Genomic DNA, 14352 nt, shown 5'->3' on the forward strand with positions numbered 1-14352 from the left:
ATATAAAAACATGCAATCTAAAGTACAATTAAATGGAGTTGAGAAAATTTTGTACACAAAAAATCTTGCACTGTGTTATATTTACCACAAGGTGTCCACATAACATAGGAAACCTTATACCTTACATCGCAAAAGACACTGTTACAATTACAATAATTTATATAATGGCAACAGATTTCAGAGAAGTGTAGAATAGGCAGACAAGTAATTCTAACAAAACACATATGACAAATGGGAAAAATTGCTATCGCACACTCCCTAAACCCACTTACACTAAACCTGGCGCTCTCCCTCCGATACTGCGACCCTTGCCTTACTATCCTTTAGTGGTCTTCACTTTACCCACAACCCAAGGCCAGCTGTAAAGGTGGCGTAGGATTTCTGCTTTCACCCCCCTTCCCTATCTTTCTCCACCTTTGAAATTCACTCAATTTGACTGTACAAACCCATATCAGCTGCTATCTGTTGCCCCCTGGTTCCCCTCGTCTGTTCCTTGACCGTTTTTCTGCTTGGCTTCCCTACCTCCTTTCAAGTAATATCCCTTCTCTAGGGATTTCAACATCCCCATTAAACCACCCTTGACCTCAGTAGCTTCCAAACTCCTCTCTATTACCTCCTCCCTTGGCCTATCAAAGTGGGTAAATGCTCCCACACATGTAGCTGGCAATAACCACAATCTTATTTTTTCTAATGCATGCAATATCTCTAAGCCAATATCTCCAACCAGGGACACTCCATTTCCTCTCTCAGAAAACAACCTCTTATCATTAGTTCTTGAGACACCCCTCACCCAACAGCCTCACACTAAGCCCACTCAACTCAGAATGGACCTGAATTCACTTGACCTCCAGCATCTCTCAGATGATCTCCATTTCAAACTCTCATTCATCCCTACATTCTCCTGTCCGTCTCTGACTATTTCCTTACCTCTGGATGCTGCAGCCCCGCTCCAAACATGCACCTCAAAGAAGACATGCCTCCAATCTTGGAACACTAAATCGACCCGCTACCTGCAGAGATGCTCCCGTTCAGCTGAACGCTGCTGTAGGAAGTCCCGCACCTTGTCAGACTTCCTCTATTATAAATTCATATTGTGTTCATACAGCACAGCCCTCACCCTTGCTAAACAATCCTACATTTCCTCTCTTGTTCGTTCATGTTCACGCAATCCCAGGCGTCTCTTTAATACCTTAGACAATCCACCTCCCCCACCCCCCGAAATTAACCTTTCAGCCGATAGCATTGCATGCTATTTTACTGACAAGACTGACCAGGAAAGAATTTTCCCCTCTGTGCTCCTCCCTCTCAAACCACACCTGGACCATACCTTCCCTACCTTCTCCCCAGCTACAGAACAGGAAGTGGCTGCGCTTCTCCTCTCGTCTCACCACCTGTTTGCTTGATCCAGTACCTTCCCACCATCAAATCTCTCTCCCCTTGTCTTGTACCATCCTTAACACGCATCCTAAACTGCTCTCTTTCATCTGGTGTTGTCCCTGCTACCCATAAGCATGCTACTGTCATACCCATCCTAAAAAAAACATCCCTAGATCCGTCTTCCCCTTCCAACTATCATCCCATATCCTTGCTTCCTTTTTCCTCAAAGCTTCTAAAAAGACTTGTCTTTACTCGTATGACTCACTTCCTAAATTCCAACTCCCTCTTCGATCCTCTTCAATCTGGCTTTTGACCCCTCCACTTTACTTAAACTGCTCTTATTAAAGTTACAAATGACCTAATCGCAGCTAAATCCAAGCCACTACTCCATACTAATTCTTCTTTGACACTGTTGAGCATGTCCTCCTTCACCAAACTCTTCAATCCCTCAGTCTCTGTGACACTGTCCTCTTGTGGTTCTCCATCTCTACCAACGGTCATTCAGTCTCTCCTTTTGCAATGACACCTCCTCCTCTTGCACTGTATTGGTTGGAGTCCCCCAAGGATCTGTGCTTGGTCCCCTTCTGTTCTTGCTTTATACTGCCTCTCTCGGCAAACTTATTAACTCCTTTTGGTTCCGCTACCATCTGTATGTCGACGACACCCAGATATATCTCTTCTCCCCTAATCTTTCCCCCCGTGGTCCTACAACATGTCACTGCTTGCCTTTCTTCAATCTCTGATTGAATGTCCTTCCACTTTCTGAAACTCAATTTTTCTAAAACTGAGCTTCTTATTTCCCACCCTCATAATGCTGATCCTCCTCCTTTGCTTTCCCTGCAAGTTGATGGTACTTGCATCAGTCCGTCCTTGCAAGCTCGTTCTCTTGGTATCATCTTTGATCCTGGCCTCACCTTTGCACCCAATGTCCAGAATGTTGCTAAAATCCCTTTCTTGCGCAAGATGCTGCCAAGGAGCTTGTTAAATTACTCTGGTAATCTCTTGCATGGATTACGGTAATTCTCTCCTAGTTGGTCTCCCCAGAAGCCGAACTGCCCTGCTACAATCCGTAAAGAATACTGCCACCAGGATGATCTTTCTCACCCATCGCTCCTCCCATACCTCTGTCAATCTTTACAGTGGCTTCCTGTATCCTATAGGTGTTTCACTGACGCATACATATGCCCCTTCTCGGTATCTCCGCTCTTCCGGAGACCTTCTCCTGTCCGCTGCTCGCACCCTTACTGCTAACTCGCAGGACTTCTCGCAGACGGCTCCCTTCCTTTGGAATAGCCTGCCTACCCCCATCAGACTCTCCCCTAGTCTTCAATTGTTTAAAAAGTACTTCAAAACACATCTGTTCGGGGGGCGGAGCCTGAACGCCGGGGAGAACGGTTGCATGAACAGATCCCTCCGAGCACCACACGGAGAAAAAACAATTACACTACCCCCCCCCCCCCCACCCCACCAATACGACTGTAGTGTATCCTAACGCTACATGGGGCGAAAGGGGAAAAAAACGACACCAAACAAGCCTACCTCTGGGCTCACGATCGGGGAGATGTGGAGTCAAGCACGAGGCGCCAGCGGAGCCAACATGGCGGCACTGCATGGCGGCTGCTCAGACGTCTCCGAAGAATTGTCTGAAGACATGGACGAGGAGGACCAGCCGACTCCCACCCCGTTGCGGAAGGCGAAACAAAGTGGCACAGGAGCGGACTCAGAGCCGGTAACCACGGCAGCCCTAAAGGCACTGTTGGCAGACCTGCAAAAACACATCCAGCCTGACAGGTCGCATCACGAAACTGGAGGGAAGCTCACAGTCCCAAGCCCAGGACATTGCCACGCTACAACAGACCGTGCAGAACCTACAATTGCAGGCCTGGCGGCTCAAGAGGACTCCAGGCGCAGGCATAACAAAGATTAGGGGAGTCCCTGAAGAAGTACCAGACACTGAGCTGCCGAAAGTCACGGGGCGCATACTATCAGCAATACTACCGCACAGACAAGGCAAACCAATCACCCCAGTGGAGGTCTTCAGGGTCCCCAAGTCACTGAGGGCCCCGGCCACCGGCACGAGAGATGTAATAGTCACCTTCCGCAGCGGCAGGGACAAGGCAGCGGTCCTCTCAGCCCTACGGGGCAAAACTCCTTTCCACTTTGAGGCCATGGACCTGGCCATCTTTGCAGACCTGTCCAGCGGCACCTTAGCCTGGCGGAGGTCACTGCGCCCTCTCACCTCCATGCTCCAACAGCACAAGATTAACTACCGCAGGCGGTCCTCCCGAACCCTGATAGTACTGCAGGGGACGAACACGCACATCGTACAATATATTCAAGACGCTCTAGCCCTACTGCGGACTCTAGGCCTGCCGCATGACTCTCTCTCCCAAGAAGGGGCCACCCAACAACGCTTCCCCGGCCCACACCTGGAACCCGGCAAGGGTCACCCCATTCATACCTCAAGGCTCCACGCCGAATTCATACGCAGCGATCACCACTTAAGGTCTTCACGCTACATCACACGAGGGGTCCCTGGCTTTCCACTAGGCCAACAAGGGTACAACATGCTCTCAATGCTGCCACCAGCAATGCCCCTTTTTTCACTGCGTGTGGGACACGGGTCACCGTCACAAGGCATCACTGAGCTTCCACTCGACATCGGCTGGTGACACGGATGCCCAGACAGATGCACGGACTCGGAGACTGCACCCTCTGCTGGAAGCATACACATGCCGCAACCCCAGGAACATTTGGCAATCATAGCTACAGCCTCCAACCCACAAGAGCAGTAGAGTGACCATTAATCCCAAGAGCACCCCAACCAGGGACACAAAGCTTTTTCCTCTGCTGGGCATAGGCTGAAGGGAAACACAAACGCATGGTAAGCCTGATGAACCCTGCTCAAACCCCTTCTGCCACAATGGACGCAACCCAGTTCCTTCTGCAGCCGTTAAAGCCTGACACTCACAAGACTCATTACATGCCTGATATTTCCCCCCTCCTGTTATATACGTAATATATGTTATTACCTCGCTAGTTACTTACTAGATATAGCAACACAGGCCTCTCACATGTTTGAACCAAGCAGTCAGCCTATGTGTACTTAAGCACAGTGTACCTAAAAGTGAAGCTTAGAATGATCATGCTACATGTTTGTATCGCTGTGCTATATCAGGCAGCAACGTAAGAAACGCTAAAAAGCAACCATACTGAGTCAGTAAAAACAGATAGGCATGCTCCCGCAGTGCCCATGAAGGTGCACCTATCATTGACGCACATGCTTTAAGCCTACTCACTTAATCCCACCCACATGCATGTCTCTATTACAAAAGCATGACCTAACTTACACACCAATAATATTCTCCATTTTTTTTTTTTATATTAAGCGTAGCTCTCAGTACTGGGTACCCTAACTACAGTTAAGTAGTTTTGACACGCAGGATCGAACAAATCTGCAACTTACACTATGAGCCCTAACCAATCGTACACTACTGAGGGCAGTAAATAGAAGCGCATGTATAAGCTTGTTTAAAACAACCTATAAAAATGTGCAGCCACATTGTTTAGGCAAACGTAGTTCACCCACACAATGCAAGGCTAACTTAATTAGTGCTGTATAAACGTTTACTCTCTTGAAAAGGCAATGCCACATAACCCCAACCTTCAACACTACTCCTTTGAAGCATAAACTGCTACACTGCTGGAAATGAGCTACAGGGAGATGTTTCTCATGTTTAATATAAGCTAGCCTATCCTCCTAAAATGTTGAAGCATGTTACTACTATTCTACCATAAAATTGTGCTGTCAATTGTATGCCACAATGATGTTTAACACTGTTACGGTCTGGCTTGTCACAGCTGTCGTGGCTTTCACAAGCGTATTGTTATGCTTTGCACAGAAAAAAATAAAGAATTAAAAAAAAAAAAAACATCTGTTCAGAAATGCTTATGAACTCTCAGAGTAACTTATCAATACCTATCCATTTCTGTCGCTTGCTCTCCTAAAGAGCCACACTCCACTCTCACCTCCAGCTATGCTACATTTCCACCTTGTTGGTAGCTGTCACCCTTGCTGCCCTGTTGTGTATTTGTGCCCCACCTCCTCTAGACTGTGAGCTCGTTTGAGCAGAGCCCTCATCTACCTATTGTTCCTGTGTCACTGTGTAATTGTCTCATTAATTGTAAATGCCCCCCCCCCCCTTTTCATAATATTGTAAAGTACTGTGGAATTAGTTGGCGCTTTATAAACATTACTACTAATAATAATAATAATAAAGAGGACCCTGTCCAAGCAAACTTCTCCAATCTAAAAGTTAAATACTTACGTTGTGATAATCACATTAAATTCAACAACATAATTAAGAATGTCATAGCGTAAATGTTTTCTTTCTTCCAAAGAACCTGCAGACAAAGTAGAGACAGATGCTTTAGTATTTATAGTGCACAAAGAGTATAAAGAGTGCTGTAAAAATAAATACAATCAAATTACATCTTTTACTTACCATGGTAAAGTAAAATATTCATATCGGGACACCACTGTTTGAACTCTCGAATCCAGTTATCTAGAAAGATCATAGTACAATATTATTTTTCTTAACTGCATCAAGAATGCAATGTTTTTTCTCAATTGATGCTGTGCATTAAAAATAGAGTTCGGAATGCACAGCAATTACTACAGAAACCATTTTTAGAACTTTGTCCCATTGTAGACTTCAAAACAGTCCTATGTATTTCCAATTTAGTAAACTAACATTCAATGGTTGTGGCAGACTAAAACAAGAAAGGGTTACAAACGGCTTGCATTAGACATTTACATTCCCTACATTACGCGTTTGCTGGTACAGGTACAAAACAACTTAAAAGGACACTCTAAGCATCAAAACAACGTAAGCCCAGTTTCTCCTTCATATTAAGTGTGGGTTCAGAACGTGGACAATTCAATCTGTCCTTAAGGAGTGACATTTACGCACTTCGTCACTGGCCTGTAGAATCACAGGTAAGAGGAAACGGACACTAATAATAACACAACCTCTAAACCGGATGACGCTAAAATTAAAATAAACTTAAAATGTGTTGGTGAGTGTAAAAAATGGTTCTATTCACCAAGTTATTTGAATGCACATACATTTATAAAATTTTTTTTTTTTTAGAAAAGCAAGTTACAACAATTACAAATTACAGTTTTTTTTGTATGCTATAACATTATCACAAACCTAAAGTTGAAGCAGGCACGATGACAAGATGTGGACCTGTATTACCATTCTCATACAGATGTGCAAGGAATGCTATGGCTTGAACAGTTTTTCCCAAACCCTGTGAAAGAAATTGGGGATGGGACAGGATGTTATATGTTGCATAAACATCACTTATACTGGTTTCAAAATATGCACAATGTGAGCAATTAAGAAAGTTTAGGAAAAAAAAAAAATATATATATATATATATATATATATATATATATAATTTGTATTCTTTATTTTTGAGTGCAGAGTAAATTACAGGCGTAAGCAGTGACTTGTTCAGTACAATATATCATAGTAAACAATCGGCATAGGTAGATGCTGCACCTTTTTTTTATGATAAGATAGGAACATGAGTAAGACAAGATATGACATAATAGTGATGCACAAGGTTTGAAACAGTCGAGTGTCATTCTAAGCTGGTTTGTCTAGGTTGCAGGCGTTTTAGCTGTACTAAGATGCGAGGCGCTGTTTAATAAAATCATGCTTATGCAGAGGAACAGGCTTTTACATTGACATTTAAATGGTAAGTAATATGCCTTAAACTATACAAGTCGGTCCCAAACCTATTACATTCTAAAACATGCCAGACTGCATGAAGACAGTAGTAAGAAGTAATCCCCAGGGCCACACTCCCAAAAATCTAGATTGCCCGTGGGGGCACGAGATTTCCCGACAGAGTATAGATAGGGTTATGTGTGGGGAGTAGCAAAGCTTACTATTAAAAGAGCAAACATAAAAAGAGTAAACATATAGAGAATAAACATTTGAAACTCATTATGTTGCGGTAGCAGACAGTTCAGTGGCGGGATAGGGGTTAACCCCATTCAGAGAGTCCATCTTCAGCCAATTCCCCGGTTGGGAGATGCATGGAGGCTGTCAGGGGGCACTACAGGGCAGGAGGCGGGCGTGGGAGCCCACCAGCACCGGGCCGTTAGAAAAGACTGGCATCACAAGGCCACAGACTTGGATTCTCCAACACGAGGCCAAGTCTCTCCCTTTCAAGGGACGGCCGAAGCAAATGCAAGGGTATTCTATCCCTGGTGGTCTTACGCCCAGGAGGGCCTGATGGAGTAGTTCTAGATGCTTGACGGTCCCTGATCCGTGCCATGTCCTGTCACCTGTATCTGGTGTGGTATCTCCATTTCACGAGCCTCCAATTTCGCCCAAAATCTTGCCAGGATCGTGTCTACGTTTAGTAGAAGTCGCTCAATGGGGTCCGGCATGGGTCTCGCTGAGTGTGGTTTGTTAGGCTGTATGAAGTTGAGCGCGTTTGCCATTTTAGCCGTGCTTGCGGTAGCTTGAATGTGTAGCAGGTCAGCAGCGTGTTGCCAGCTGGGTCGGGAGGAGTGTGGTAGGGGAGACCGAATGACCACCACCGGTCCAGAAGGGGCGGGGGAGAGCCTGTCGCCAGACTCACTCTGCCAGGTGGGCCGCAATTCTCAGTGTTTCGGTAGTTGAGGTGTCAAAGTTTGGTGTCGCTGGTTGGCCGTTGTTCCCTTTACTAGGACAACTTCGGCACTGTTTCAGATGAGCAAGCAGCCCGGCTTTATCGTCGAATTTCTGACCCGGTTTGTGGAGCTCAGGCGATGCATGTCTTGTCAGCTCGGCATCCAGGCCCCCGCCCCCCAGGAAAATATATTTAAAGCTACCAAGGGACAACTTAGAATAAAGATAAAATGTTGGGTTTACACGTATTAAACCCAACATATGCTATGTGAGTGATCTGTACAAAACATGAGCCACCGAATGCACAGTTGTGGGATAGTCAAAGAATGCAAATGCAAACATTAATGATATCATGAGTATTCTAAACAGGGATGCACTTGCTGAGCCCGAAAACATGTACGTATGCAGGTAGTTAAAACAATAATAATAAAATACACTTACCATTTCATCTGCAAGAATCCCATTGACATTATGTTTGTTCAAAAGTGCTAGCCAATTCAAGCCAATTTTCTGGTAAGGCTTTAGAACCAAACTAAAATAATAATAAACAAAAGCATAAGCCTCAAAGCATCACATCAGCAGATTAATAAATATTTGACCACAGTGAGAATTTAGAAATTTGTCCTATCCTCTATGTTGGCATGCACTTTTATTGTTTTTTGTTTTAACACTATAGGATCAGGAATACATGTTTGTGTTCCTGACCCTTTAGCGTTCCCTTAACTTGCCATTAGGAAGCACAAAAAAACTTTTTGGTAGTTGAAGTTCCACATAAATGTTTCATAAGTAAAAATATGATTACTGAACTGCAAGTCCCAGAAAACTCTGCTTTGAGCAAAACGGAGGCAAGAGCTTGTCAGCCTTCTTACATGCACACTATTAGACAGGCATTGTGACATATCTGATTATTCTCATGTGCATACTTATGGCTGTCATATTTCAAACCTCAGCAAGGAAAGTTCAAATGTAAGTCTGAACTAAAACCCTTGATTGGTAAGATAACAAATGTCCAAAAGTTCAGAATCCATAGACAAGATTGCAAGGCTCCTGGCTGATCAAGCTACTTTTTCTAAATGGGCAAAGCTGAAGGTTTATGATGTGTGGGAACTGATCAATAAGAAATAAACTTAGCATTTTTTAAATGTCTGCATTATGTATACAAATATAAAAAAAAATTTAAATTCAAGCGTGGCGTGCCCCATTAAATCAAATCAAGTAATAGCTATATGTGTACCTTTAGAGAAGAGTCTAGTTTGGGAATGAACATGGCTGCTTAATAATAACATGCTGTAAAGTCCATAATAATTGTAACTTTTATTGACAACCATAATGGGAATTGTTAACAATTTCAAAATGGTGTAGGAGCTACAAACCACACACTATAATATTGATACCTTAGAGAGAGTTCAGAGAAGGGCTACTAAACTGTTTCATGGATTGCAGGATAAAACTTACCAGGAAAGGTTAAAGGATCTTAACATGTATAGCTTGGAGGAAAGACGAGACAGGGGGAATATGATAGAAACATTTAAATACATAAAGGGAATCAACACAGTAAAGGAGGAGACTATATTTAAAAAAAGAAAAACTACCACAACAAGAGGACAGTCTTAAATTAGAGGGACAAAGGTTTAAAAATAATATCAGGAAGTATTACTTTACTGAGAGGGTAGTGGATGCATGGAATAGCCTTCCAGCTGAAGTGGTAGAGGTTAACACTGTAAAGGAGTTTAAGCATGCGTGGGATAGGCATAAGGCTATCCTAACTATAAGATAAGGCCAGAGACTAATGAAGTATTTAGAAAACTGGGCAGACTAGATGGGCCGAATGGTTCTTATCTGCCGTCACATTCTATGTTTCTATGTTACAACAAATACACACAAAAGCATATTTTAAACATTGACAAAAGCAGAATGTGTTCATTAGGACATGATATGGATACAGCACCTCTTGGACAAAATAGAAGGTATCTCAATGTTCCACCCACTGTCTCCACTTTCAGTGATTTGAGTGACCTGCTTTGTTAGTCGTCTTGAAATATCTTCACATTTGATCATAAGCTTCAAAACTACTTCTCTTTCTTTGATCAAAACTTTACAGTCCCATACTAAATCACTAGAAAGGTTATGTGCATGTTCCATCTTGAAAATCTGTAAACGGAAAACAAAAAAAACTAAAACATGATATATAATGACATCTGCTTTACACAGTAGGGGGAGCTCTTATATTAAATATCCCCACGTTAATTCCTTCCTCCCCCAATAAAAGAATATAATAGTAATTAATATCCACATGTCAATTCCTTCCTCCCCCAGTATTTCCTTCAAAATTGTATTCTATACTGACCCTACTAAACACTTAGATGCACAGTTTTCACGAGGTTTACATTAATATATTATTTACAACAAAAAATATGTTCTTAAATACTCCAAAAATTTGCATGACAATTACCATTTGCAGTTCTAAGAGATTTTCTTAAGGAACTAGCAATGATGGTTACACACATTTAAAACTTTGAGTTTAAATCCCGCAGTCCCTCTTTTCTATCGTTCGTAAGGTACCTTTTTCTGGTGGCTGCATATTGCTGGGGTGTCTGAGTGTATAACAGAGATGAACAGCAATAATACTGTTTAATCTACAAAAAGTGTGTTTAGACATCAGTCTGTGCAATTAAGATACATTGTTATTGTACTAAATTACATTTAGTCCTTATGAAATCACCTAAAAATTCGCAGAACATCTCTGACCAGGGCCACACCCCCAACTACACCACTATAATTAAAGTGCCCATCTTTGACCGTTTCAAATGTTGCACATACTCAATTTATGAGAAACTATCCTCAGCCACACACCTTGCATGATAATGTAGATGTAGTGTAGATCCAAATGTGCAATAATTTTTTTAAGTGGGTTTTTGATGTGTGGGGACAGTTCAATAAGAAAGAACTTTAACAGTGATCATTCTTTTTTTTTTTTTTTTTTTTTTTACATAGTCCTGTGAAGTCTGCATTTTATTGCAGACTTATCACAGCCATTACTTTTTCTTAACTAAGGATTTTCTGGTCACTGACTGTGATAAAAAGGTGGCCTCATTCTGATTGCCATAAAGCACATAAGGATAAAGTCTACCCTCCCCTACGGTGGCATAAATCCACTGCTTATCAAAAAGCAGGTATTTTTTCCAGCAGGAAGATACACAACCCGTACATCCCATAACTACTGTACGCACATCTAAACTTGTCACACTTGCAATATTATAAGGCTGTTGTAACAACCCCATACCTAACATGTATAACAATCTAGCGAGCAGAATCACCATATTTGTTTTCGTAAACACAAATACCCATAAGCAGGGGTTGTAAAGTAAGGCATTTCTCATTATGTGACAATATTTCAGTCTGTGTCGGAAATATTGAATGATAATGGAATTATTTTAGCCCCCCCAGCATCTCTGGAGATGCATTAAAAAAAAAAGTTAAAGAAATTATGTAAATTTCAATGTAATGTTTAATCACTGAACCCCATTCTATACAGAAAACTGTAACTTATCCCACTTAAAATCAAAATACCTTAATAGGAAAGGGATTACAGATCCTAAATAAAAGACAATTTCTCGGCTCTAGATCACTCAGGAGTAGTACTGTCAATCTACACATCCTTTGTAAGAGGGGCAACTCCTCCTCCCCCCCCCCCCCCAAAAAAATAAAAATAAAATAAATGTAACACAAAAACAGACCACGAAGATCTATGTACAAGATAATTAATACACAGCAAGGTAAGCTTAAGGAAGAGAATCCAAAGAACTTGCATCCAGCTGCCATTCACTCGGAACGATGGCTTATAGAGATTAAACGTACAGAACGTAAGCCTTTGAGGTACCGACACGCAGTGGCCCTGCCGTAGACTGACATCCTACTTAGCAGCTTTATTGCACATTTAACAGATGGCAATATAGTGTAATATTATTTTGCTCCAAGCTGTGTTTTTCAGTTATTTTTCCCATATCAAGTGGAACCAATGACATTCCAAACAAAGTGTTCTATAGATTATTTTTAGAAAGCATTAAAGTAAAGCCAACTAAATGTCTTCCCAACCGATTTTCCTCTTGGCTATCTATCAGGAGGATTACATACTTTAGCCTGGTTATGAAATAAAATATATACATTTTTATTTCACAATTGCCAAGAGCAACTGCCTTGCAAAGACTTCTCATTGAGCTGCATTGGGAAGTCTGTGATTGGACAGCCACAGAGAGTCTGGACTGGGTTGGAAAGGCAGCAGACAACAGATCTGCATCTTTTGCAAGTGGTTTTAGATATACCCCAATGGAAAAAAATGCATAATTAAATAAGTGAATGCTCTCAGTAGGGATAAATATACTAAAAAGTGATTTTATTGTATTTTAGTAGTGGAGTGCCCCTTTAATTCAACTTAACTCAACTTAATTCAACTCAAGAACTTTTGTATAATACTACATACAGCTGCTTGATTAAAAAAAAAAAAAAAAATAATAATAAGAATAATTTTCAATGAAAATACAGCAAAGTGTAGCCACTTTTAACTTCGCTTTCCCAAAGATTTGGTAATCCAAATCAGAAACTCAGACTTAAGCATTGTTTCACAAAACATCCATTTGTGTTAATTCAGGTTACGGTAACTTTTTAATAGACAATAGGTTTATTTGCATCCATATACAGGAGTAGGGTATACACTTAACGAGTAGGTTAGTGAAAATAATTAGTGGGTTTATTTTCCAGTAAATTTTGGCACAGTACTAATTCAAGCATAGAGGTAAGCAAAAAAAAAAAGCCTTTTGAAGTGTTTCCACTTTCAAATTTATATGTGCATAGCCTCAACTTGTAAATGATTAACATGCTGAAACTTTCATCCAGATGTTGCATAAACGTTCATTTAAAACCACAGTAGCTTCCAAACTAAATCAAGCCCAAATTAATATTTTAACAAAAAAAAAAAAAAAAAAAGTGTTACGTGTTGCTCTCATTAAGAAATCTGTTTTGCACTCAAATTATTGCAAGTAGAAACAAGCACCATTACAATACTTGCAAGTAAAATGTAAATGGCTATTGGAAATAGTCATTTAGTTGACAATATGGTTTTTGTTATAAAGAAGATAAACAGGGCTGGGTCTGAAAAAATATTGAGCAAAATTCAGACAGGTCTATTTAGAGCCAATCCGGATTCTTTAGAAACCACAATAGATTTATACCTTCATTAACATTAGTTGGTGCTATTGCTCCCATTTTACTGCTAGAGCTTTACGTTGGACCCAATACTCCAAAATAAAGCAAAGTGTACCTCCAAATAAATTAATTTAAAGAGCAAACCAAGATGAACCGCAGTACAAAATTGTGAATGCCCGATCACAGACTTGCATTAGATTAAAAATATTCTGCCCACATTGTGTGCAAGTTACATTAATTGCACCAACCTATGTCACTGTAAGTATTCCATTGATCACGGTATGCATATACATTATAGCTTGAAAGCCGTTGATACAGATATCCAGCATATATGGAACTTTGAAAGGAATGCAGTTTATAATCACATATTTCATATATGTACTTCTTTAAAAGTAGCATCAAAACACTTACTTGCCTGCAATAGGGACATATAGGGAGAGCTCATATTGCAAGCACACATTATACAAGTGCATGGACAGGAGAGGAAGAACACGTTTTGCCCCTTGATGTCTGATAGAGGGATGGGCTTACAGCACCAGTGATTGTACAACAGGTGGCCATGTTGCTTGGAATAGCTCTTTAACCCCTTAAGGACCAAACTTCTGGAATAAAATGGAATCATGACGTGTCACACACGTCATGTGTCCTTAAGGGGTTAAAGTGATTTGCTAAGCACCCTAATCACTAAATAACACTGTATGTAGCCAGCTGTTTGACACTCACCTTAATATGTCGGTGTCTGCAGCCCTTCCGGTCTGCACTGATATACTCCATACTTTGCTTTAGCAATGCCACTATTGTGCAAATTTGGCTAATATTCAATTGCTGAATAATAAGCTGCCATATACAATGATCAGCCACAGCATTAACAACACTGACAGGTTAGATGAATAACATTTATTATATGGTTACAATGGCATCTGTCAAAGGGTGTGATATATTGGGCAGCAGGTGGACAGTCAGTTCTTGAATTTCATATGTTAAAAGCAGGAAAAATTGACAAGCAAAAAGATCTGAGTAGCTTTGAGTAGGGTCAAATAGTGATGGCTAGACAAATGGGTCAGAGTATCTCCAAAATAGC

General features: G+C 41.3%; 1 protein-coding gene across 2 annotated transcripts in view; it reads right to left on the minus strand.

Annotated features, from left to right (window-relative positions):
* The window catches only part of SMARCAD1 (SWI/SNF-related, matrix-associated actin-dependent regulator of chromatin, subfamily a, containing DEAD/H box 1), a 107825-nt gene that overhangs the window by 38089 nt on the left and 55384 nt on the right, over positions 1–14352 (minus strand). For both annotated transcript variants that reach the window (XM_063458621.1, XM_063458623.1), the window contains 5 exons: positions 10018–10220; positions 8511–8601; positions 6594–6693; positions 5883–5942; positions 5706–5781 (listed from right to left, as the gene is read on the minus strand). In XM_063458621.1, coding sequence (XP_063314691.1) covers positions 5706–5781; positions 5883–5942; positions 6594–6693; positions 8511–8601; positions 10018–10220 — 530 coding nt within the window. The remainder of the gene's footprint in view (positions 1–5705; positions 5782–5882; positions 5943–6593; positions 6694–8510; positions 8602–10017; positions 10221–14352) is intronic.

The sequence above is a fragment of the Pelobates fuscus genome, chromosome 6 (assembly GCF_036172605.1).
Source record: "Pelobates fuscus isolate aPelFus1 chromosome 6, aPelFus1.pri, whole genome shotgun sequence".
NCBI lineage: Eukaryota > Metazoa > Chordata > Amphibia > Anura > Pelobatidae > Pelobates > Pelobates fuscus.